At 44.0% G+C, this 25,596-nt stretch overlaps 1 protein-coding gene across 1 annotated transcript in view; it reads right to left on the reverse strand.

Moving 5' to 3' along the window:
• Positions 1-385: 385 nt before the first annotated feature.
• NPAS3 (neuronal PAS domain protein 3) overlaps positions 386-25,596 on the reverse strand; it is a 718,494-nt gene continuing 693,283 nt past the window's right edge. Inside the window, exons 11-14 of the mRNA XM_046654357.1 lie at positions 22,503-22,609; positions 8,207-8,354; positions 4,620-4,735; positions 386-2,775 (exon numbers count right to left, since the gene is read on the reverse strand). Coding sequence (XP_046510313.1) covers positions 1,409-2,775; positions 4,620-4,735; positions 8,207-8,354; positions 22,503-22,609 — 1,738 coding nt within the window. The 3' untranslated portion in view covers positions 386-1,408. The remainder of the gene's footprint in view (positions 2,776-4,619; positions 4,736-8,206; positions 8,355-22,502; positions 22,610-25,596) is intronic.

Below are 25,596 nucleotides of genomic sequence, written 5' to 3' on the forward strand. Positions count from 1 at the left end.
TTATTAGATGCCTTAACAAACAGCTGCCAAAAATGGAGTGGAAGAAGAATTTATACTTGACAGTCATTTGGAGTGTCTGACACTACACTGATTTCTGGCAACAAAGACAAAATAGGATATTTTTTTCTTTTTCTTTTTCTTTTTTTTTTTTTTTACTTAATGTGCGGTTTTCTGTTGCAGTTATCTGTTTGAAGCTTATTAACCCATTCTTTAGTTTTAAACCTTATTGGTTTCGACCTAGAAGTAAGAGAACCAAAGGGAAAAAAAAAAAGCCATCAAATCAAATCAGTCCCCCAAAATACAACCTTTTTTAGCAAGAAATGAAAAAAATCAAAAACACGTTAAATATTTTTTTCCTTCTTTTACTCTGAAGTGTTATTGAAGTTGCAAAAATTAGCCTCAGTTAGACTGAGAAAAGGAAAAAAAAAAAAAGCTCAACTAAATGCAGTATGTACCTAAACTGCTCCTCAGATCAGTTTGATTGAGTTTTCCAAAAGCCCCTTTGAAAAGGGCTTTACTGACCCATTAAATTTAATGTGAGGCTATGTTTGTTAGTTGGGAGGTAAAACATTTTAAGTCCTGCAGCAAACGTTAATGAGGGCTTTCTCTTAACTAACCAAGGAGACTGCAGCAACGGACTCCAGACCAGGACAGAACACATTTTTTTCCCCAAAACCCAGCCCAGGAGCTGCATTTTGTATGAAGACAACACAGATTAATAAATGATAGCACCATGGTTTTAGAAATTAAGTTAATGTTTCAGTAATTAACATTTAGTCCAACTTTTTTTTTTAAACATTCTAGTCACAGGCCAGAAATTAAGTTTAAGAACCCAAATTATTTTTATGTGCAAGTAAGAAAATCTTAAAATCTTAACCATAAAAAGAGAATTAAATTCTGCATAAAATTCTAAAATACTATCCCCCTATTTTTAAAGGAATTAGGAACAAAAACAAAAAACCACCCCATTTCATTTGACTTAGTCAAACAGGGCACATTGTTTATGCTTGTCTCTTTCAATCTTGATCACATCAAGATCTTTATGAAGAAAACCCAATGGTTGTCACTTGAGCAATCTGTTGACCACAAGACTGAGTATTCTATGGCAGAGGCATATACACATTAAAGACATCTTAATAAAGATGCAAAGGAAAGCAAAACAACCCAACACACATCTCAGAAGAAGACAAAATGGCAGGCAACTTGGTCATCTGACCCTCTGAAGGCAAAAAATAAACATCTTTACAGGAAAGAATAAGTCAAGTTAAAGAAAGAGGGGATGAAATGGGGACCGCCGTGTGGAGAGAAGACGCTGACCTGCTCGAATTCAAAGTGCTAGAATTAAAGGTCTAAACGAAAACGCCGACGATGCCTCCCGCGAGCGGAACCCGCCCCGCGCTGGGGGCGCTCAGTCCTCCTTGCGCTCCAGAGTCTGTGCCGCGTGGATGCCGTTGCTGTAGACGGGGAAGGGCAGCGTGGAGAAGAGTCCCTCGGCCGTGGTGAACACGTTGCCGGCGGGCATCTGCGTCAGGCTGGCGGCGCTCACGGCGCCGCCGAACGGTCCCGACATGTTGAGCCGGTGCACGTGGTGGTAGAGCATCTCCATGGGCGTCTTGGGGTCGAGGCCGAAGCCGGGGCTGTTAACGTCCACGAAGTTAACAGCGTGCGCGTTGGGCAGCAGGTTGCCCTGCATGGCCAGGGTCACCTCGGCGGGCGCGTAGCGGATGGTGCCCGTGGTGTAGACCCTCTGCGCGGCCGTGCTGGTGGCCGCCAGGGTCCCGGTCACCCTGTGCACCAGGGGGAGCACGACGTTGCCCGCCTGCAACCTCTGCAGCGCCTCCAGGTCCCCAGTGTACAGCAAGGAGTTGGACGCGCTGGGGCCGCTGCTGCCGCTGCCGCCGCCGCCGCCGCCGCTCCCGGGGTGCTTGTCCCGCGGGGACGCCGAGAGCGGGGGCGACAGCGGGTCGGAGGCGACGGGGGCCAGGGCCGCGGTGGCCGAGGCGCTGAACTGAGTCTTGCGGGCGGCGGCGCCATCGGCGCCGGGCGGGGTGAGGACCGAGTCGGGGATGGCCACGTGCAGCCCCCCGCCGCCACCGCCGCTGCTGCCGCCGCCGCCCTGCGGGGACGGGAAGTGCTCGGAGCTGGGGGGCTTGGTCATGCTGTAGGGAGACTCGTTCCTGGAGATCTCCCGGTTGGGCGGGTAGTTCCAGATGCTGCTGTCGTTGTCGAAGTTGATGGGTTCCGAGATCTCCGTCTTGATCTTGAGCACCGAGGCACTGTTGGGGGAGGACAGCAGCCGCGGGGGCTCCACCAGGCCCGCGTCCAGGCCGCCGGGGCTCGACGCGCTGGACAGGCGCCGGCGGCTGGCGCTGCCGCCCTTCTGCCGTTTCCGCCGCTTCTTGCGCTTCTGGTGCTTGCTGGAGGCCTGCGCGCCCGCCTCGGCCGCGCTGTCCGAGTCCTTGGCGCTGTCCGACGTGAGCGACTCGCAGTTCTGCAGCCGCAGGTCCGACTCGCTCTCCACGTAGCGCTCCACCTTGATCTGCATGGGGCCCAGCGCGCCGAAGCCGTCCTCGCCCGCCTTGGGGTTCTCAAAGTCCGAGTGCTCGAAGCTGTCGTCGCTGTCGCGGCTGTCGGGGTTGCTGGAGCTGTGGCCCTCGTCGTTGCAGTTCATGTCGTTGTCGCACGTGCTGCCCGACTTCTTCGGGTCGGGCTCCGGGTCTTCGCTGTTCTCAGACTGGTTCCCCTTCTCGTCCGACTTGGAGTTCTCATTGTCCTCTGCGTGGGGCCGGCGGCCGGGGCGGCGGGGGTGGGGGCGGGGAGAGGAGACACAGGAGACACCACATTAGCAGGGCCAGATCCCCCCTCACCTGCTGGGGAGGCGGGGCGGGGGCTCGCCCCATCCTAAGCTTCTCCACCACCCTGGTAACTTAAAGCCTGGCCTGCGCTCTCTTGGGGGCTTAGATTAGCAGGGCCTTTACTCAAAGTGTGGTCCAGGGACCAGCAGCATTGGCATCATCTGGACGCTTGTTATAAATGCAGAATCCCAGCCTTCCCCCCAGACCTATGTATCGGATCCCATTTGAACCAGGTGATCCTAATTAGGAATCCAGGTGATAATTAGGCACATAAACGTTTGGGAAATCCTGCAAAAATACTGGGAGTCAGGAAATAACCTGGAATAAGGTGTTAGTGACACACAGAAATGATGGTATGCAAGGCGACTTTCTAAAGAGGTCTGTGCCTCCCACTGGTGAAAATTTGTTCATTATGAAAACCACACTCTGTTCCTAAAGTTATTTTTCTCTACAGCGCTTACCATTATCTGATTCACTGTATGTTTTATTTATTTTTATTTACTTCTGTCTCTTCCTCCAACTAGAATATAAGCTCCACAAGGCAGGGCATTTCTGTCTTTTTTGTCCACTGCTATGTACTATATAAATAGGGAGCAGAGACTGTCTGTTCTAGAACTTCTGCCCTAGTGGAGAACTTTCAAATGAATGCAATTTAGGAGACAGGAAAACAATCAAGATCCTTTGTTCTGCCTCATGCCCCTGTGTCTGGAGTGGAGGGATGTGTGTTAATAAGCCTGGTGGGCTGGTGCCATGAGGGTGGGGGCTGGGGGAGCCATAGCCATCCCACACATTTTAGGGAGAACAGATTTGCCCAGTGATACAGCCCCAGAAGACTGAGGGATGCTGCTGCTTTTACGGCTCTGTGATGTAATGCTTTTGCATGGCAGCCTGGACTAGATCTTCGGGCAAGGCATGTCACTGCTCTGGCCTTCGTTTCCAGAGCAGAGCAGGCTGGGTAAGAAGAGGCTGAGGGGTTTTGCAGCTATAAAATTCTCTGAGTTCTGTGCTCCCTGGCTCTATATGTGGAAGGGGGTAAGGGATTGGAAGAAAAGTAAATTTTTGTATTAACTTTCTTCTGCCCCCAAAACTACTCAGAAAGTCTACTTCCCAAAATAACTAGAAATGAGAAAGCATGGATTTGTTCTGCATAGATTCAGAAAATAATAACAGTCCACCATCTGAAAGAATCATTTATCGATGCCATTAAGGACCCCACTTTAGAGGCTCAATCCCGGCTTGGTGAGGATGTGACTATTTGGGGCTCAAAGTCACAGTCTGACTTGAAGCAGCAGAGAGAGCCCGAGCTGCCTATGGGGTTAGGGCCGGGCTCCTTCTGTGTGGCTGTGGAGGGCTGCCATTGAGTGATGACTACATCAATCAATCTCTCTCTGTATCTTTATGTACATAGATTTATATACCATGAAATACCTATGTCTACATGTGTATAAATATATACCACAACATACACATATGTATATATTTACACACTACCACGTATACATGCCTGTATATATTTGTATGCTACCACATACATATATGTAGATATTATATGTCTATACACACATACATGTGTGTGGTGGTATATAAGTATATATACATATGTACAGAGAGAAACTCAGGTAACTTGATGTGACATGTATCTCTCTATAAAACCTGACCGGTTGCTTTGCTCTGACCACGGCCCTCTGGCCGCTGCCCGCCCCTCGTGCTGGGGAAGGTAAGCCACTACTGCAGAACATGGAGAAGTGGTAATACCTGTAATACCTGAGGTGTCTTTAGAGTCGGATTCGGAGTCGGATGTCTCCGAGGATTCCGACGTTTTCTCGGGCAGGTGGGGGAGCTGCGCGATGTCCATGGGTGTGTCCTTGTACTCGGGATTGCTGTGGGAGGGAGGCATTCATCAGGAGTGCACACACCCGTTCTGTATGGTTTGCTTTGGACCCTCTTTTTCCCACTCCCTTGGCCCAAACTTTTGAAGTTTAGAGAATTTAAAAGACTAAGCATGAAATCATTTCTCAGCTCATCATGGGACTTTTATAGAAGCTCAGATTGCATGTGCTGGGGACAGGTGCACCCTGCTACAATGATTGAATATCCAAATGCCACATGAAAGCCACTAAAAAGCTTTTAAATAATCAGGGCCCACTGGGGGCCAGGGACCTGTGCTGCTTGACATTCCTCCCAGTATAACACCTGGGGGAAGGGAGGATGAGAAGTACTCTCAGCAATTCATTCTCATACCGCCTGGGGTGCCGTATCTTCTCCTGGGCTCCTAATGAGTCCATTGCCTCAGTACCCTTGTTTTGGCCCCTTGATGGAGCTTCTCAGCTGTTCAGATAGTGCCAAAGGTACTGCGGGGGGGGGGGGGGGGCGGGCAGAGCCCTCAGCGCCTCACGATCTGACAGATGCACAGGTGCACCTTGGGATGCGTAGCTTATGGCTACCGAACTGTCAACACACCCATTACAATCATATTTTCATCTGCTCATGTGGTGTACACCTGTGGCTTGTTAGCTGGAACTCTGATTGCAGTGGGGAGAGTCCCAGTGTGACAGAGCCCCTAACAGAATGGATTGAACCCCATTTGCACAAACGTGCTTAATTTTTGTTCTATTTTTAATTTAGAAACAAGCCTTTTCTGGAAAAGAGAGTGTGTTTGGTCAGTTTGAGTTAGATGTCTTCTAGAAATGCCACTCTAAAGCCAGCCTGATGTGGGAGCAGAATAGACTACTGTAATCTGAGGGCACAAGGAAAGCCTCTTGCCTCCAAATAGCAAATGGCACTTCTATCCTTCCATGAAGGCTGGCCAACCAGAGACTTACCAGAAGTGATTCCTGACTCATTGCTAATCTCCAGTGAAACTCCTCTCTTAAAGAGTCATTGTTTCAGTGACTGCCCTAGAACTGCAGATGTCCCTGGGGTGGTTAATTCACTGAGATGGGTTTCAGGCATTTACTCCTGAGTGTGCATTAGCTTCAGCAGCAGAGCTTTCTCTAGCTAATCAGATGAGACCAGTGGTGGGAAGGTGGCCTTAGCACTTATGCAGTCTCTGAATCTCTAGGAGCCTGTAAGTCTATCAAGCATTGGGAGGGAATGGGAAGAAGACTACGGGAGCAGTGATTCCAGAACGGGGATGGACAAGCCCGGTTGGGGCCCAGAAGTGAGGGATTCTGGGGGAAGAGGGAGCATGAATATATTGCTCAGGGAAGAACAAAGCACAAAAGTGTGGGAAAGAGAAACAAACTTCAATGTTACTATTTTGCCAAGGCCAAGTGCTTTTCTTAGTAGATTTCTAGCCTGTAGAAGTGATACCAATGAGGGCGAGACTTGGTGGAGTTTCCTCTGCTAAAGCCCATCTGTCTTAGTCTCCTTTGGTCCAGATGCCATGGGGTTCACAAGTCACTTGTCACCCAACTTACAGTCTTTCATTATTGAACAGAGTGAGTCCTTGGGTCAGCTGAAACAGGTCCAGCACATCTGAGATTGAGGCTCCTGAGCCTGAAGACTGGTCTTTGGTACCCAAACTGCTTCCTTCCTCTCCATGTGGAATTAGATGGACTAGAATCACCAAACACTCATGTGCTTGTACCATGTGATCCTAGGCTGGACCAATAGCGTTGATCCAAAGTTGCGTGGACTGACCTCTCCTTAACCCTTCTCACTCCCTCCATTTGGGCACAGAGTAGGACGTCATGAGGCTGATGAGGCAGTGAGAAAGATGCAGATAGGAAGAAATCTCCTTGAATGGGAGTAACAGCCATAGATATTACTTTAGTACCCTAGGTACATGAACCGGAGATACATTTTCTAGTCTTTGGTGTCTCTGTTACCAATGCCTAATTTTAAAAAATAATAGGTCTCCTTGGTACAACATCATTTTTGCCTAGCAAAAGAATGTCAATGCCACAATACCTTATGCTATTTCCTTTTTGGCATGTGAATTTTCATAACCTTCTGCATTATGTATAGCCACTGTTCCATAAACCTCTATGTAAAAGGATTTCTTGATATCAGAACTCATCTTGAGCATATCACAAACAGGGGATAGTTTGCATGAAAATCAGGCCTTGGAGGAAGCCACATTAAACACACATACTTTTACCTTCAGAGAGAATTAATGTAGAGTAGAAGAGGTCAAAAAGGGAAAAAGAAAGCAGATAAATGAAGACTCTTTTAAGTGGTGCACATTAAGGCCCTCTCTAGAGCAATAATCATTAGAGTCTGATTGATATGCTATTGGTAGCAAGCACATTCATGCCGTCAAGTCATCACCAACGCGCGTGAACACACTCTGAAGGGCCAGTGTGCTCATGAGCCATGGCTGTCAGCATCTCAGCTCCATTTGGCTGTCTCCAAGAAAAATGGGACTCAGGTACTCTCGGTCTAGATTAGCAGCCAAAGGGCAACAACTTCCATTCATAAGACCTATTGGAAGTTTTCCTACTCATACTACGTGTGGGCCCTGCTTGGTGGCTTTAGACCAAGAGAAGCCAAAGACTGGAATGACAGTGGTGAGAGAGAGCCAGACTGAACATTCGGAGAGCTTCAGGACAGGACTGGTGGAGAGCCTCCCAGAAAGCTTGCCCCCAAACTCAGACCACCCAGGTTGTCGGTCTTGGTTGCTTTTTTTGCTAGTTTGACTCCAAAGGCAGAAAGTAAGGAAGGAGAAAGAACTGGTGTCGCACACTAGAATTTAGGAAGCCGCTGAGCTTGGCCACGTTTATGGATATAAATTTGAGGATGCATTAAAACAGCAGTAAAACTTGCCTGAGATCACAGAGCAGGGAAAAGAAGATTGCCTTCATTTCTATACTGGTATTGTCTTGATTCTGGCAAAGCAACTCACTTTGCTTACCAAAACTGTGATGCCTAGGGAGTCAAACCCTATATGATATGCTGAAGCTTCAAAGGGATGGAGTCCAGGAGGAATACAATGTACCTGCCACTATTCCCCCATCCCCCTTTGCTTCATTTTCACAAGGATTGGAGTGCATGAGTACAAGTACATGTGGGAGGGAGAAGGAGGTGCTTTTTGAATGCTCCAGCTGTAGGCAAAACTGTCTTCTTTTTCTGGCCTGAACACTTTTGGGGAAAACAAAGTAACTTCTGCAGAGCTGCCCAAATGGTTGAGACCAAGAAGTATAAAAAATTCTGTGAATCTGCCCTCGGAGTCCTTTCCAACACAGCTTTGCTCTTTTCACATTTCTTTGAATCTTATGGAAAGAAAAGCAGACTTTCCACATAATTCCACACGAGATACTGTCAAAAGGTAATACAACATGTCAGCTGTTAACCATCGGGCTGCATATTTTATACCTAAGACAGAAATGAAAAAGAATCAGAAAATATACCTAAGAAGATAATTCACCCAGATGATATTCTTCTCGTTGGCGTTCTTGGCATTAATAGCTATGGTGGCGCTGGACTGTATCCAAATATATCCTCCGTTCTTCTGCATCCAACGGTAGTACTTCGTTACACACTGGCCCTTATTCAGCACTGGGCGAAAAACAAAACAAAACAGAAGGCATTGTGTATTAAGCCTGAGACTAAATGACTGTCATCTCTGCAAAACCTCAAGCTTAGAAAGGCAAGGTCCCGCACCAAGCCCGGGGTGGCCCTCTGGACGCTTAATGTAGGATGCCATTAGTAGGACAAATGAAATCAACAATTCAGTGGAGCGGAGAGGGTTAGTAGCATTTGTAGTAAGCCTTGATTCTGTTTTGGGCAGCCATGGTGTGAAAAGAAGAATAGAAGGAATACAAATCTTGTTGACTCACAGAACACCTAAGCGGTGTGGATATTGTGAATGGGTTGGACCCCTTCGAGATTCTGGATATTTGAATGGCTCCGAAGATGCTTTACCCCCAGTCTTTGATCATTCCCCTCAGTGCGAGCAGTATCAAACGGCGTCCTTATACGTCTGTTCCTTTTGATCTTGTCTAACGGAATTTATAGTCCGTGTATGAACTAAATTTACATTGGTTAGTCAGGGCAAATTCTGATGAGACTTTACTGAATGTTGGAACAAAATAAATCCCCCAACCAAGTCAGAGAAAAACCCTGGCCTAAGGGAGGCACAGAATTGACTTGGCTGAAGCCAAACTGAGTGACAGCTCCACACAGACTCTGAAATATGGCCCCAAATGAAGGAACAAGTAAAAACAATCAGTAACGTGAAACGGTGCCATTAAATACCCACTGAAAGAGAGCTTTAAAATGCAGATGTTAAAAATGATACTTTAACCAAAATCTTGCCAAGGTGAAATTGATTTGATTTGTATCTGGGTACTCCTGAGCTAGTAAAAGGGGGAAGGTGCAGTAAATCATCCCTTGAAATAAAGTGCTATGGATGGGAATGGTTTAAAAGGATGCCGGAAACGTGCAGAACCTGCTGTTAAGACTTGGCTGCCGATCACGGCCACTCCACACCCCCAAAAGCGCGCCGGTTGGGCGGCCACTAGAGGGCAGTGTGCACTCGTCCACGTCGCCCACTTTTGGCATGTCCTTGTCTCCGTCTGCTAAAATGAAAAACCTCTAACTGCTGTAATAAATTTGGCTAAATTAGCTGCTAAATGGTTATCTCAAGTAATATGTATTTGCATTAATCATCTTGCTCTAAACCAGAACAAGCCAGAGTCCTAAAGACGTAGTAAATTCATATTGTCCATTTAATTACGGCTAATAAGTGCTTCATAGACAATAGTTTCATGAAGTACATTTTGATTTTTTTGGGGGTGTGTGGATGGGTAAAGAGAAGTCACTTTGGAAAAGAGCCATGTTTAAGGCTGCGAAGCTCTTCCCGTCGTGTCTGAGCCTCTCTTCCTGGCTCTGAAAGTGATCAAAAGTCAAACCTCCACGTATTATATCCATAGACATAGAAACTTTAATGCTTTTCTCCCATTCTCCCTTTTGCTCACAATACGCTAAATGGATGGTTGTAAAATTTAGTAGTTATGTCTCAACAGTTGCTTGAAAAAGCCTTGCTTTGATGAGGGCTTCAAGAAGTGGCAAGTTCTATCCTGAAACTATTCAACGGTTTAGTTTCTTTTTAAGGCCCGGAACTGTCATCGTCTGTCGGTGGCGAGGCTCCACAGGTAGCATTGTCCTCTCCTTTTGTCGGCGATTGTAAGTTCTGCCATTCTGCATGCATGGCTTACCAGCCTACAAAACTGCGTGGCGAAGCTGAAAGCAGGAAAATACCGACTCTGCCGTACAGCTCTTCTGTCAAAACCGTTGTTGCATGCAACAAGATGCGCTTTTATTCAGATCCGCTCGAACTGGTTAACTATTAATAGAAGAACGGTGGGTTATAAAATTCTGCCCACTGTTTCACAGAGAAAACTTAGAGCACCCTGATCAGTGGTTGGTGTATAATTCTATCTGCTGTGTATCTGGAATAAAGAAGAATTTCAAATGGGTCTAGTATTTTTAACAAAGGCAAGGAGACTAAGAAGCCCCTTTTTAGAATCACATGAAGAAAACACTGAGATGGTAGGCCAGATCAGCCCAGTCTGGCTGGGGATTCTGGACCAGAATTTGACCAAAGGCAGGCAAAATTAAAAAAAAAAAAAAAATTATCCCTAGGATACAGTGCATAGAAAAGGGCAATGTGAGAAAGGAATTGTAAAATCAAATGAGAATTTGCAGAAGCAATGTAAAGATCACCTTCCCTTCCTTTCTCTTATTTAAAAACAAACAAACAAAAAAGCAAACAAAACCTCAATTCTGAGATGCAAAGCCAGAAAAACCTGTGCTTCCGGGTGGGCTCCATGTATGCGCTGTGAAGGGGGCTGGAAGGTTTGTTTGCTCAAAGACAGTTAAGGCAGCATGACTCTGGGTCTGATTAAGTGCCTCTGTGTTTCCTGAGAAGATACATACAAATTTATTAGGGCCATGAATATACGAATACAGCCTTCTTTACCACCCAGGCCAAGGGATGTCTAGCAAAGAGAGGAGACCTACATGAAAGAGAGGCAGGCTGGGTCACTTTTGACAGGAGGAAGTGGTTGTGAAAGGACTGACCAGGAGGGAAACCCCTAAGGGGTTCCCTGGGGACGTCGGGCAGCTACTTGAGTGCCTTAACTTACCGTGGTGAACGCCGTGGAGACCTCCATGTGTCAGCAAGAATCTAGATACCGGCGATAGGGCATGGAGTTAGCTCTCACTAGAGTGTGAGATGTTGACCAAAATTGTGCCCTGGTTGCTTTTGTTTATCAGGAGATCCCATAAAAGATGTCACAATGGAATTTTGGTTCCTTTAATATGAATAAGGAATAATTTTTTCTTGGGGCTCCAGAATATAAATTTATGACTTTGGGATGAAGCTTCTTTCTTAAAAAAAAAAAAAAAAAAAATCATACTGGCAAATCAGTTGGATCATTCCAGCTGTGCCAGAGGCAGGATCTGACAGCTTTTCCTGAGCTCATGTGGTCCTAATCAGCTCAAGAAGAAAAGCCACCTTGGTGCCAGTTTGGAAGAGATTTTTAGTTTGTAATAAATTGGACAACTTGAAAAACACAAAAACTTTCTCAATTCTCTTTCGTCCAGTGGCTGTTGTTCTTGTTTTTGAGTTTTAGCTTTAGATAATGGTGAGATATGAGAGAACGTTTGTGTCTGTCTATTTCACAAAATCCATTTTGTGGGGAAAAACAGAAAGAAGCATGATGTAAGTTACTTGATATGGAAGTCCTTAAAAAGTGGTTAATTGTCCCTTGAAAAGAGATAGAGAATCATCAAATCAATGAGCCCAGGAGTGAATTCCTAACAATATGCTCAAACTATAAAGAGAGGAAGCAGACAGAGAGAAAATATATATGTGGATCACATTTTTAGTGTTATACCATGATATGGTCCAAGTACTTCCAGCACATACCCTGGCGTCGTCTTTTTGGTTTATCTCAAAGTTTACTTTTTTTTGTGTGTGTGTGAGGAAGATTGGCCCTGAGCTAACATCTGTTGCCAATCCTCCTCTTTTTGCTTGAGGAAGGTTGTTGCTGAGCTAACATCTGTGCCAATCTTCCTCTATTTTATGTGGGATGCTGCCACAGCATGGCTTGACAAGTGGTGCTAGGTCCGTGCCTGGGATCTGAGCCTGCGAACCCTGGGTGCTGAAATAGAACTTGTGAACTTAACCACTACACCGTCAGCCGGCCCCTCGAAGTTTACTTCTTGCCATCTGAGACTTTTGGGAGAACAGCCAGCCTGTGTGTCTCTCATTAAATTCACTGATCACATCATAACGTCTCTAGAATTATGTCTTTAAAGTTGTGCTATAGGAATTAGTTTCTATGTAAGGATTGTAAAACATTTAAATGGGCTCTTCTTAGATTTTACATGGTAAACACGAAGACACAGGGAGGATGCGTACGTCTGCCCCAGGTTCACTTACAGTCTGGAACGGTCCCGGGTATAAATGTGAACGAACGCTCTGCTATCACACAAGAGCTTGTTCCTTTTTACTCTGAAGTCTAGGCTGTAGCCAATTGCTTTTGGCTGCTATTGCTCTGAGGAAAACCAAGAAGCTGTCATCAGTACCACTCCACTTGCCAAGCTAAAGGTGCCTTTGAGTTACACACTGTGCTCTTCAGAGGACAGAGGTGACCCCACACTTGTGCGAAGAAGACAACAGAGACAAAGGGATTTAAATCCTCCTGGTTGAACTGTCCCAGCTCAGCTCATTTGACAACTTTTGGCTATTAGCATCAAAACACCACCCCTGCTAAGTGGGAAGGGAGTGGCAAATACAGTTCAATCGAAAGAAAATTGCAGAGAGCTTACAGTTTCGAACACGTGAGCTTTTACATCAAATACACATTTTTACCCCCAAAAGACTGGATGCTCAGTTTGATTGACTATCTTTTTAAAATGTCACTTAGTCTCTTGGTTTGAGTGGTAGGCATACAAGAAATGTGCTGCTTAGAAAGAACAACTACTGTCCCCAAATCCGATGACCTCTTTGGCTGAAGCGCACATCCACGCTCTGCACACAGTGGCCAACAGAGGGATTTCAGTTTCCTTGGGAAAACTTTGTCCACAGAAATAGACTGATGACTGAAAGGACATAAAGGAAGGCTGTGTCTGTGGCAGGAACATAATTCTGTTAGTAAATCAAAACAAATCAGTACAAGTTTGCCTTCAGAAATATGGAGAAAAAAAGAGAACATGGTCTCTTCCTGTTGGGCTGTTCTACAAAATCAAAGCCAAAGATTCTAAATAGTGAGTTACTTGTGTCTTAAAAAGAAGGAAGCAGTCTAATTCAGTTTGAAGAACACATATCAAAAGCGGTCTTTTAGCAAAGTGGCTCACAAAAGGACATTTTAGCGGTTTGCATATGCATTAAAAAGCGGCAGTACTTGGTGTATTCAGGTAAGTATAGAATAAATAGGAAATGGTGAGGTCATCGGAGATTTCACACTTCACATTCACACAGCTGGACAAAGACCTTCATTATCGTCATGGCGATAGGAGGACGCATCTGCTGCGCCATTCACCCCCTCCTTGAGGTACTAGTGGCCGCAGAGAACGGAGAGCTGGCAGCTTCCACCAGAAACTCAAAAATTATTTTTGAATTCACTAATATGGAGTGTGCGTGTAAGTAAGGAGGGCGTGCTAGAATCATAGTTTCTCCTTAATACCACCGTTGGGGGCTTCGCTGTACCCACCGGTTCTCTTTCTACATTCACCAAACTGGCAGATGAAACATGAAAAAGAATACTGACTCTTTAATCTCTGCTTCTCCACCTAAGGCCCAAGGCAGGCTGACAGGGAACTTCATTCTGGAAACAGGACTTTTTTTTTTTTTTAAATTCTGGATTACTTTTTCCTCTGCTTTTGAAAACTGTGGGCTATAGGGGAATGAACCTGACATAGACTTCAAACAGGAACAAGTTTCTTTATCTAAAAAGTTATCGTCCTTGACGCTTACAGAAAGGTCATTTTCAGAAGCCACAGGAGAAATAGCATTAGAGCCAGAAACTCTGCGTTCAGTGCTTTATTTACCCGCAACAGAGACAGTTTTTCATTTAGAACTGCTCATAGGCTCAACCCAGGCTTTGATGCTGTGCAGACTTTCCTATAGATTTTGCAATTAGCGAGCTAGATGTCTTAAATAGCAGGCATCCACAAATTGGTTTTTAGTTTTTTTGTAAATCTATGTGCCAAGCAATATTTGGTAAAGTTTAATGATATTTGATGCTTAATGTGAGTTACAAGCCTAAAGACAGAAGACCTGTGGATGTTCTGTGAATGCGTATGCATCATCTATGGATTTTCCCCCAATGCGCTAATGACAAGCCCTGCTTGAATTGCTATCTGTGTGATTTATAACCTCAGAAGAGGTTTTTTCCTATATCACTGCCAATTGATAGATTTTTATTAACTGTTAATATTGAATCGTACAGAAAACTTTTCATTGATTTAGAACATGTCAATTTGTTAAGTTTAAAAAATAAATTTCCCTTTTCTTTGTGATAATGTAGTGAATTGGAGACCAATGCTTTTAAACACTGATGGTATTGTCTTCTAAGACAGGAAGAATCAAAGGAATTGTTGGCGTGAGTGACATTGAGATCTCAGATTTTTTTTCAAGCTGTTTTCACTCCAACCAGGGAGTTTCAGTGCCACTCATTCCTGCCCTTCTTGACCTAAAATAGTTAAGGACAGAGGATTTCTTAGCCCCCATGCCTTCTTTTTTTATGTGAGGTTTAGCTATATAGAAGCAGTGAATTCTTCAGCATGGAATTGAGAAAGATTTATGGCTAGGAAATGAGGAAAATGGTGGATTTATTCACTCATTCAAGAAATTTTTTTTTTTTTTTTAGGAAGATTAGCCCTTAGCTAATTACTCCCAATCCTCCTCTTTTTGCTGAGGAAGACTGGCCCTGAGCTAACATCCATGCCCGGCTTCCTCTACTCTATATGTAGGATGCCTACCACAGCATGTCTGCACCTGGGATCTGAACTGGCGAACCCCAGGCCACCGAGAAGCGGAACGTGTGAACTAAACCCCTGAGTCACCAGGCCAGCCCCAAGAAATATTTTTTTTAGTGACTACTCTATGCCAGGCACTGGGGGAGATCAAAGTGAGCGAAACCAGTCATGGGCCCGCCCTCCTGTAGCTGTCTCAGTTAGTCACGGCGATTCCATTTCCCTTGCTGGTGACTGGCTTTGGTTTGGGATATGATGGAACACTGGATGACGAGACGCAAGGGGAAGTCTGTCTACTGTGGGAGATTGTCAAAAAGCTTTCCTCATTCTGAAAATAAGGATTTACCTCTGTTTGCCTTCGAATGGGAGACAGATGCTTATCAGTCATTTTTACTAATAAATTGATCACAGGGATAACTCTTATGGAAAGTGGTGTGTAGGTCTGTGAAAGCACAGGGTCTGACCCGGTCAGGGGGAATTCTCCTCCTCCCTTTACAAATGAAGAAGAGTGGAGTAGCGGGGAGGTTAGGCTGAGACGTAGGGTAACCTAAAAAAAACAAAGGCAAAAGGGATGAGGTGGATCTTACACTCGAATTTATCGTATGTCTCTGGTGGACGCTGTGTTTCTGGATGCCGTCATTTAATTAAGTCCACCAGACAGCTTTAACAAGAAATATATAGGTGGTGAGGCATAGGCATATCAAAGCTAGTGTTCCAGAAAATCAGGATTATTTAAAGGAGTCCAGACAGATTCCATTTGTTTACCTGATCTGCAGAGTTTCAGAAATCCAAGTACTTTATTGTGAGGCCATTACAGATTCTCCCACGTAGCAGTGTGGTGGCCTCTCCGCTGAACGGCTCTTCCGCCACTTCCTTCTGGATGCCAGAACTCTCCCTCGGGGTTTCATGTTTGATGGGCTCCTCCCAAGTCCCAAGGGGATACACTTGGATCATTTAAACCAGTCACAGTCACGGTCATTCCATCCTTGCCAGCGTGTGGCGTAGGCTTGGGTATTTCATGCAATGCTGGACAATGAGACATAAGGGGGCTTCTCTCTACTGCAGGGCCTCTGGGAATGTTCTCTTTTCTTTCAAAAATGAACACAAAATGGCTACTGACCCTTTCCTGATTTTGGACGTTGTCCTGTGAGGAACTGATGACTGACAGGGAAATAGCTGTCTTTTGAGCATGAAGAGAAAGTTAAGACAATTTCAGAGAAAGTTTACATCATTTTTACTTGGGTTTTCTGATGAACCAGAAACATCAGCTAGATGGACACACCAGATGCATTTGAGCTGATATGCCCTGAGGAAAATTCTAGGAAGCCAGAGAGGATGTGGGAGTTCATAAAGAGGTTCAAGTAACCTGATCCTTAGTTAACCCTATATTTATGGGAAAACCATTTTATACTAAACATATGTGCCAATTAAATCCTATGCTGCTCTTTTGTGTAAAAAAAGTCTGAGGTTCTTAGAGATACACAGGGTGTCATTTAATCAATGTTTTAATAAAAGTATTTTAAAGTATAGTTTATACAAGATGAAGAAAAAGATGCCATTATAAGAAGTAATGGAATTGGTTTTTATTAAGGTTAATTGATTTAGATTAAAATGGATGATTTCTTTAGAAGTTTTGTTTTTTTCCTGATCATGCTTTATAAGAGCAACGGGTTATTTTCTCTCAAACATCAGGCGTTTCTTTTTATGAGAATAAAAGCAGCTATTAATTGAAATAGTAATAAGGAGAAGCCCGAGAAGCCATGTTGGAATCATAAGGATCTGTTGGTCAAATCGCAGTTCTGGCTTCCTCTCTGGGCAGAGAGAAAGATCACGTGTTTCTGTCTTCCGTGTGCTTTCGTGTGCTCCTCTGAGCCTGGAAGCCCTTTACACCGCCCACATCTCCTGCCAGCCTGGCTTCTTGCCGTCTTCTTTCAAGGTCCAGGGAAACTGTGTCTTGGGACTTCTCCACCCTCCCTTGGCTGCCCCCACCTCTGGGGTTTCTGTGTTTTGTTTATACATCTTAATAGTCCTCATTTTATGCCGCTTTTTCAAAACTGGCTGTTTTCATGCTGTCTTCTCAACCAGTATGTAAGCTCCTTGAAGGTAGAGACCGTATCTTAGTTATTTTTGAAACCTGATAGCAATACCACAAAGCTTTGAATATGCTAAGTACTCATAAATGTTAGATGAACTTGAACAGGGAAAATATTCACACGTGCAATCAAGTGAATAGAAAAAATATTAAGCTGGGAAAAAGAATAAAGACCTCTTTTTGCTTACAAGTTGACTATTACTACTATTTATACTCTATGAACCCTCTCCACTGATATTCAAGACTTTACATCTTTGTAAAGAAAGAATCTATCAAGTAATCACATACTCGTTCATTTGAACAATGACTGAGATACCCTCAGAGCCAAATCCCTACTCATATTTTACTCCTATTCATAAAATTCATCCAATTGGAGAGGAAAATGAAGTCCTTAAGATGGTCAGTCGATTTGTGATTGCTTTTACTCCATATAAAGTAACGCTGTCTAACTACTAGCAGTCAGTACTTCTCCAACTTTCACATGAAGGCCAGTCAGCTAGGGAGCTTGTTCACTGCAGATTCGGATTCCGTGAGTCTGGGCGTCGGCCTGAAACCCTGCATTTCTATAAAGCAGTGGAGCAGTGTGGCAGAGACACTCCCCTGGACCTTAGGCCCTTGCTGGTCTCTGTTCTCTGTGTTCGCCTGCCCTTGGATTTGAAAAGCCAGAATCAGCACTTGCCAAAAAAAAAAAAAAAAGACGTAAAATAATAATACTAATTCACTCCTGTATAGAGTCCTGGCACTATTTTGTCTTCACGTAACAGTCTTTTTAGTTAATGGACAGGCACATGATGTAGGCTGACTTGGCTTCTGAAAAAAGTCAGACGTGGTAGCCATTACACGCATTTCCTCTCACGAGAATTTTCATATTCACACGGAAGAAGAGGAAAAACTCATTTGCTTTGGGAAAAAGTCCACCCAGTGATCGGGCTGCAGCTGAATCCCTGAGGACTCAGCCCTGAAAAAGGCCCAGATCAGAAAATAGAAGGGCCCCACCCCACCCCCTCATTTGGCCCTCCCATAATACTTGATACCTTCCCTTCTTCCTTCTCTCGTGGCTTCCTTGACTGTGTGCAATGGCTGCATACCCAAATCAACAATTAAATTCCCCCTTTGTTTGTGTGGCAGATGACAAATGCATGGAGGACATCTTGTGTTTCCTAGGCAGGCAGGGCACTTACTTTGATTGATGCTCGGTTGTGGAAAAAAATGAGCTGGGAAGGAATTACAATGGAGGGCCTGCAGACTGGAAGGGGATATACTAATTAGTCCTGCATTAAGCAGTCAGCTTGCATTTGGCGATGAGATGCCTTCAGGAGGAAGTGTGGGGGTTATTGATGCAAAACAGCATGCAATGCATTATGCCAGGTAGCTGTGGATTAGTTTTGTTAGGAAGTATAGAATTTTGTAATTAAGAAATAAACACTTAGGCTACTGTATTTTTTTTTTTTTAAACTCCTCCCAAATATATTGGGCAGGCCACACTTTTTAACTCTACGTGATCTCATAGACAGGCTGGAAGTCCTTCTCTCTTTCTGAAATAACTCTTCCAGAGTTTCCTCATGCTGGGTGTGGTTCTAGGAAGGGAAAACTGACACCACTTCTACACTTTCTGGCTCCCTTTCTCTGAAGATCCACAGATGCAGAGCCTTGAGCTTGCTGGTGGAGCACAACATTATAAAGGGAAGGGAAGGTTTCCCTCAGGCCACTCTTGCCAGGTTTTAGAGACTTGTTGCTGATTTGACCTGGGAAGAACCCTTGGGTATCTCTAGACAAATTCAGTCTATTTTTTTTTTTTTCTTTTTCTGCTTTATCTGCCCAAATTCCCCCGGTACATAGTTGTATATCCTAGTTGCAGGTCCTTCTAGTTGTGGCACGTGGGATGCTACCTCAACGTGGTCTAACAAGCGGCGCCATGTCCGCGCCCAGGATCTGAACCGCCAAAACCCCGGGCTGCCGCAGTGGAGAGCATGAACTCAACCACTCAGCCACGGCTCTGGCCCCAAATTCAGTGTCTTTTATAGACAAAAGGCTGGATTAAAAGGGATGAAGGAGAAATACAAAGCATGTTTCTCTGTTTGGTTTAGCAATCGTGGTTTGCCCTTAGACTTTTCAGGCCACAGGCAGAGGGAGAGTAGTAATTGGTTGTGCCGAAACCGCTCTCATAATTCAAGAGTGACACAGATGCTCCAGGTAACTGGAGTGTGCAACTCTAGGGAGACATGACTGCTCAGCTGGAGGTCAGGACCTCCTGAGCAATGGAAAACCGGAGGGTGGTGGGCAAAGATGCTCAAATGATTGCTAATATGAGTGATTTAGAATTCAAACCTTGAAATGTTGCTTTGGTCAATTTGGCCTGAAGAATCAGTGAAATTGGTTCAATGACTCCAGTGAGTTGGCTTAAAGAAAAAAAATCACAAGGTCTTTGGTCACTGTGTGAAATTCCCTTGGTTTTAGAATCCCAGGATAATTTCACTAACCCGCCATGTTTGTATAGATAATGTGATTCTTTTTGTTGAAACCCAGTGAACCATCAGGTGTCTTGTATTAACCTGGTGGGAGAGTCAATGCTCCAAAGTTGTTGGTTCAATGTCTTCATGTTGTCAAATCCTGGTGCTGCCCAGATTCCCTTTCACTTTTCTCATTCTAGAGACGAGTTCATCTATGGATTTACAGAGGCCTACACTAGGAAAAAGATATGTGATAAAGATAGCATTTTGAGTTATCAAAGACTATTGAATCTTTTTTTTTTAAATCTTATCCATAAACCAGCACATAAGACAGATAATCAAAATAGAAATATGATCAGATGACTAAAACCTGTCTTTCATGGACAGAACAAGGAATTGTGTCAATAGCTCTAGGAAGAAAAGCTAAATAGTTAATGTGGTTTATTTTTTAACCATCCCTTGGTTTTAGAATTCTATCTTATTCTTGAGCTGATTCTATGTCACCATGACCTTCTCCTGCCAAGAAGACACAGTTGAGGCATCCTTCAGTAATAGCCTAGGGCTTTGGACAAGCAAGATGCTGTGCTGGCTTTCTGCCTTTTCTTCCAGTGTTTACACAACCAAGACTTATTACATGCTCTGTCATTTTGTTACTGGGCTGGCTTTGGTTTGAGAATTAGGTAAACATCAGACATTCCATCACACAATTTTAGACTCAATCTTACTTTATAATGATGCTAATGTTTATTGTACAAAGCGAGATGCATTTGTATATTTTAGCATTTTATTTCAGTCACAGAATGCAAAACCTGACATTGGCATCAGTTTGATTTTTGTGTGTGTGATTGAAGATATTAAGCACTACAAGAATGTTGAAATTTCAATCTGATTAGGATCAAAATTCTTCAGGATCAAAACACTCCTTTTCCTCCCCCTACAGTTTTACTAATTGTGTGCTACTTGACATTGTGGAGTTATTCCACAGCATGAGAGCTAAATATGTGAAGTGTATTTTACTGTGCAGAGTTATCAGCTCATTCTATTTGTTTTTCATGTGTTTAAGGTTATTAAATGAACTTAAAATTAGAAGTCATGTGTACGAGTTGAAAGTATGAACTCAATCTTTATTAGTAGGTTAAATCATAAAGCAATCGCCAGCCTGTCAATATCACGTAATGAAAGAAATCACAGAATTTGAAAGCATACCTTCTCTGTTTATCAGTTGGCAAGAAACAACAAAAATTAGGAGATTAGCACAACAGTGAATGGCAGAGTTGTTTATTTTTAGGACTCTCAAATTATTCCCATTACTAAAAATGAGATAAAAGTAGATGGCAGAGAATGGCATCAGACATATTTGCTGGAGACCTTTGCTTTATGGGAAGAAATGAACTTCCCTAGCTCACTGTTCCTGATGAATTGTATTTCTTCAAGGTGTAAATCAAATCCCAGAGAGAGCGTGACATTTTCCAAATGATAACTGAGGATGACAACGTTCTCTTTCGTCAGCATCAGGTTTCTGAATTTAGACCTCATTTAAGATTCCAAATCAAAAACACCCCCCTCTCTCCACACACGTGGTCTATGACAGCGTACTACAAATAAGATATTCATTTTTAAAGTCTGGATCTCTGGCATATATTGGTCCAAAAAATATATCCATAGCTTCCTCCAAAGATTCTGATCTTTCTCCATTTTCTCAAAATTCCCAGCTACAAAGAACCTGATGTTTCTTTTCAAGAAACGGCATCATTTTTTTTCCCCAGTTAATTGAAGAGCCATCTGCTTCTGCGATACACAACACCCATTCATTCTTAGCAACAAGTGTGTTTCTTAAATCCCTGGTGTGCGATACCAAGGCACGTATGTAGTCTGTGTGGGGAGCAGAATCTGCTGGAGAGCAGCCTTGCAGGCAGGCTTTTCCCAGAGACATGGTATATACAGACTTTGATACTGAACTTGGTCCCACGTCAGTGTTACTAATGCAGGGTTAAAAACACAGTGCAAGATGCTCACACTCTGAGACTCTGGCTAGCTGGCTGTCTCTCCATCAAGTCTTTGCAGACCTGAGTTTGAAATGAACAAATGACAGCACAGGGCAGAAAGGATCTAGAACAGCTTTCCTCAGCCATGGCGAGAAAGGAGAGAGGAAGTAACTACAAAGGCCACCTGGCTGGTTTTACAACATAAAACTTCAACTGCAAGCTGTACCATCTCATCTGTGGCACCTGGCATGTGTTTAAAACCAGAGTTCAGAACTTGTTTAGAATCTTCTGGAATATAGCTGGTAGAGCCCTCATCTTTTAGGAAGAGTCCATGAGGTCATATAAAAGACCTACCTCTGGCTAGAAAAGGGCAGCCCCTTTCTAGGAGGTCCACCGGATCACTGCCTCCTGCCTTATGGGATTGTCAGAGCCCTTCAATGCACAGTGTAAACAGCCCAGCTGAGTTGGATGAGGGAGGACAGTATGAGGATGCTGGTGTGTGAGATGCTGCTGGGACTCTGAGCATTGCTGGTCCCGCTCTGCTTAAACGCCCAAACAGTGCCTTAGACGTGAGCCTGTAAGTCAGGAGTTGGGACCCAGACTCAAAGAGCGGAGATGAGTTCCTTTCTCCCAGGAGTCAGGAGATGGAGGTACCTGCTCCTCTGAATAACCCTCTTTGCAGAAATACAGAGAAAAGATACTGCCTTTGAGAACTGCTCTGTCCACGTGATGTGCTCTGCCCTGTGCCCGGGCATCTCCCTCGCCCCAGTTTTGTGGCTAGTCAAGTAGGAATTTTTATAGGCTCTGGCCTATTTGAACTTGTCTTCTCCCAGGTATATTTTGAAACCGAGACCGCAAATTTCAGAGAGGAAGTTGCTCTCTAGAAAATGAAAGGGTCAAGAAAGCACTTAAGACAAAGACTCCCCCATCACTTCATGGGAGAGAGAGCACAAGAGACCACGAAATCCCGGGTGAGCACCTAAAGATCCAGCAATTTCTCTGGGCCCGAGGTCCAACTTTCAATCTAACGCCAAAACAGGTTGAAGGGATTTATGTCTCAGTTTTTCTCACTGCACACTGACAGTCACCTCAAATGTACCCAGGAGACAAGAAGGGAAGAACTGACACGGAAACCAAGCATCAGAGAGAGACGACACCAGCCAGGTTGCTCCCCTACACAGGAGGTACTTACAGTCCAGGTGACTGTGCCTGATGCCCTCGACGTCTTCGGCATGGATGAAGTGGTAGCATCTCTTCCCTACAATGTCTACAGGGGTCAGATCCATATAATCACTAATCCTGCAGAGGGAAGAACCCAGGCCGGAAGTCAGAAAGGGGAAACACAGAAACCGTCCAGTGACTTAGAAACAAATCTACTGAAGATTTTCGTTATACCAGGGTACCGGTGAGGAAGTGGCACTTCGAGGGAGAAGCCTTTATAGATAAGATTATTTCTTTAACGTTTAACAGACTTTTTCAAAAGTAGGAAATGTACTGGATCAAACAATTGTGTTTAGATAATTAGATAGGTCTTTCTTTTCTTTTTTTTGGCATTGGAATACACATTTAGACAACATAATTCCATGAAATTATTGAGAGTCAGTAACAATGCAAGATCCTCATTAGAGGCCAAGATAATTCAAGGTTACATAATAAAATAAAAACATGTTATGTTTATACCAAATGATTAGAGACACCTTTCATTTAAACAGATCGGTCTTCTATTGGGTATTTCCATGAAAAAAGGGCTTCAGCTGCGTCTTGGCACAAAGTCCAAATTGGCATTTCAAGGGATATAATTTAAATGCTGAGACATACAGATGCCTGGGGGTATTCTCTTTTTTAGTCTTAGTCATTTGGGAGCTCAGCTTTCACTCCTGGCCCTTTTAACTGGTACTCTGTGGTGGATTCCACACAGAAACTTTTAAACCATTTCAGCAGCTCTTCCAGGCTTGTGCTCGACAGTACGTGTGTGTAAGCCTCTGTCATTGATTGTCCAGACGTCAATGTCCTCAGGCAGGAGCACAGGAAAATAGAACGAAAATTGGAAAACGTGGTGGGGGCATCTGCCTGGTTTACACAGACACGTCAAAATGCTTACTACCCTCCTCCCTGTCCAAGTACAGATTCGTTTTGGTCAGTCCAAAAGAGAATTTTTTTTTGTTTAATTTATTCTCTTTACTGTCCCTGTGCTTTTTATGGTTTATGACTTACGATATATTCAAATATAAAGTGAATCTTTAGAAATGACACGTTTCAGAAACCCCTGAGATCACTGTTGGAAGTTAACTCTGACCCCCAAGCCTGGAAAATAAGAAACAAAACAAAACCAGAATGATACTGAATGGAATTAAAATATACTACCCCGTGAGTGCATTTCTCAACGTCTAGCCATTTAAATAATATTTTTGACCAAAGTAGAATTCTTGGTAAGGTGAAACTAAATGAAGCAATAAAAAGGAATGTTTTCTCAGGATTCCATGCTTTTCTAGTGCAAAACAGATTAGTTGGTGTTTTCCTAAAACCATTAGCTGCTTTCCAAGCAGTTTACACCCCCTTTCTGCAAATGAGGAAACAGATGAAAAGGGCCTCATTGGCGTCTCTGAAATTTGCCAGCGCCTCAGAAAGCTGGAGATGCCGGCTTTGCCCGAGGCCGTCCTGGGCACCTTGGAGGAGGGGAACGGTCTGCAGAGTCAAGGAGCAGCATTAGTTTCTAGTTAGCAATCCCCTAGTTAAACAATAAACCCTGGGAAAAAGCCACTTCGGTCTTTAGAAAAGACGATTCTTTAGTTTATTCTGTATTTGAATAAAATCCCTCAAAACAATCAAAGCACTTCTATGCACCAGAGCCTGTTACCGTGGTGAAGGTGACCAGCTCAATGGTCAAAAAAGACTCTTGATACATGTGAAGGAAGCTCCAGACCAGTTTGATGCCCTAAATCAGGATCAGCATCCTGAGGGCATCTCGTACGCTGAGCCTCAGTTTCTCGTCTGTGAAACAACCTAAGAGGTTGGTGAAGGGATTAATGAATGAAATGAAATGAATGTGCCCACGGTATGCTTTCCCCTCAGATCAAATATGCAGTTACCTTTAACAGGGGCCTGTCTTAATAATGACTATCATCTTCAGCTGGCAAATGGTGCTGTATTGTATTGGCTAATAAGGGGTTGCGGAAAACTTTTTGTTTTTAAATGGAAAGAAAAAAAGCTTAAAGAAGGTCACAGAAAATGATCTCAATTACTACAGTGGCACCGCAAGGCATGCAGGTTCAGGGGGCGTGTTGACAGAATTCATCCATCTGTGGTCACAGGAATGAAAATTAAGTGATAGTTTTGGGCTCGGACAGTCACTGGCAGTTAGGTCAATAAGATGAGGCTCTGGTTTTTGGAGGGAGTGGTGGTGGTAAATCGACATCGACGGAGCCTGATGTATGTTTTCAAAGAAGCATGGAGTCCATCTTTGACCTTCTATCTACCTCCCTCCTTGAAGTTCCACCTCCAGCATTCTACATTTTTAATCAGAGAATAAACAGCTTTGAAGACTGTAATTGTGTTCTTTCATGGGTGCAAGTGTATGAAAGGTCCCCCTCCATGGTTATTGTGGCCAACTCCTGCCAGTTAGCCTGACTTCTGAAGAAAAATAAGAGACAAGGAATGCAGGGAGAACCCCCAGGATGTAGCTAAGAGCATGGCTTTTGAATGTGGCAGATGTGGGTTCAGATTGTGGCCTTGGGCAAGGCCCTTAACCTTTTTCTCTAAGCTGAAATTGCCTGAGGATGATGGAGACAGTGGCAACACCACCCTCACAGAACTGACCTCAGGCTTAAATGAGATGGTGTATGTAACGAGCTTCACACATTGCCGAGTGTGCAGTAAGCATTCGATAAACATTAGCTATCTTTATTACTACTTGCCAACTCTAGCTAGTCATTTTGGCTGTCTTTCCTGATATTCTTTGTCCATTCCAGAATACCTTAGATATAGCCAACTATATAGTCACAATGATAAAAATTTTAATAAGTGCCAATAAAACTTGAAAAATAGATTTAGAGTTCTTAATAAATAACAGCGACAGTTTCATGACGTCTTCTACCCCACTGAACACTAATAGCTCAGGTGGGAATCTTTTCCCACTGGTGAATTCTTTCCTCTGAATCAAATCCTGATGGGAAATGGTAGGCATTTCTAACTTGGTCTCAACACCTGTAGCGCTTCCCAATGGACTGAAGGCAGATGCCATCCGTCTTCCCCTTGGCTAGGCCCTGGAGAGGTCAATTACCTAAGCC

The sequence above is a fragment of the Equus quagga genome, chromosome 2, assembly GCF_021613505.1.
Source record: "Equus quagga isolate Etosha38 chromosome 2, UCLA_HA_Equagga_1.0, whole genome shotgun sequence".
In the NCBI taxonomy this organism is placed as follows: domain Eukaryota; kingdom Metazoa; phylum Chordata; class Mammalia; order Perissodactyla; family Equidae; genus Equus; species Equus quagga.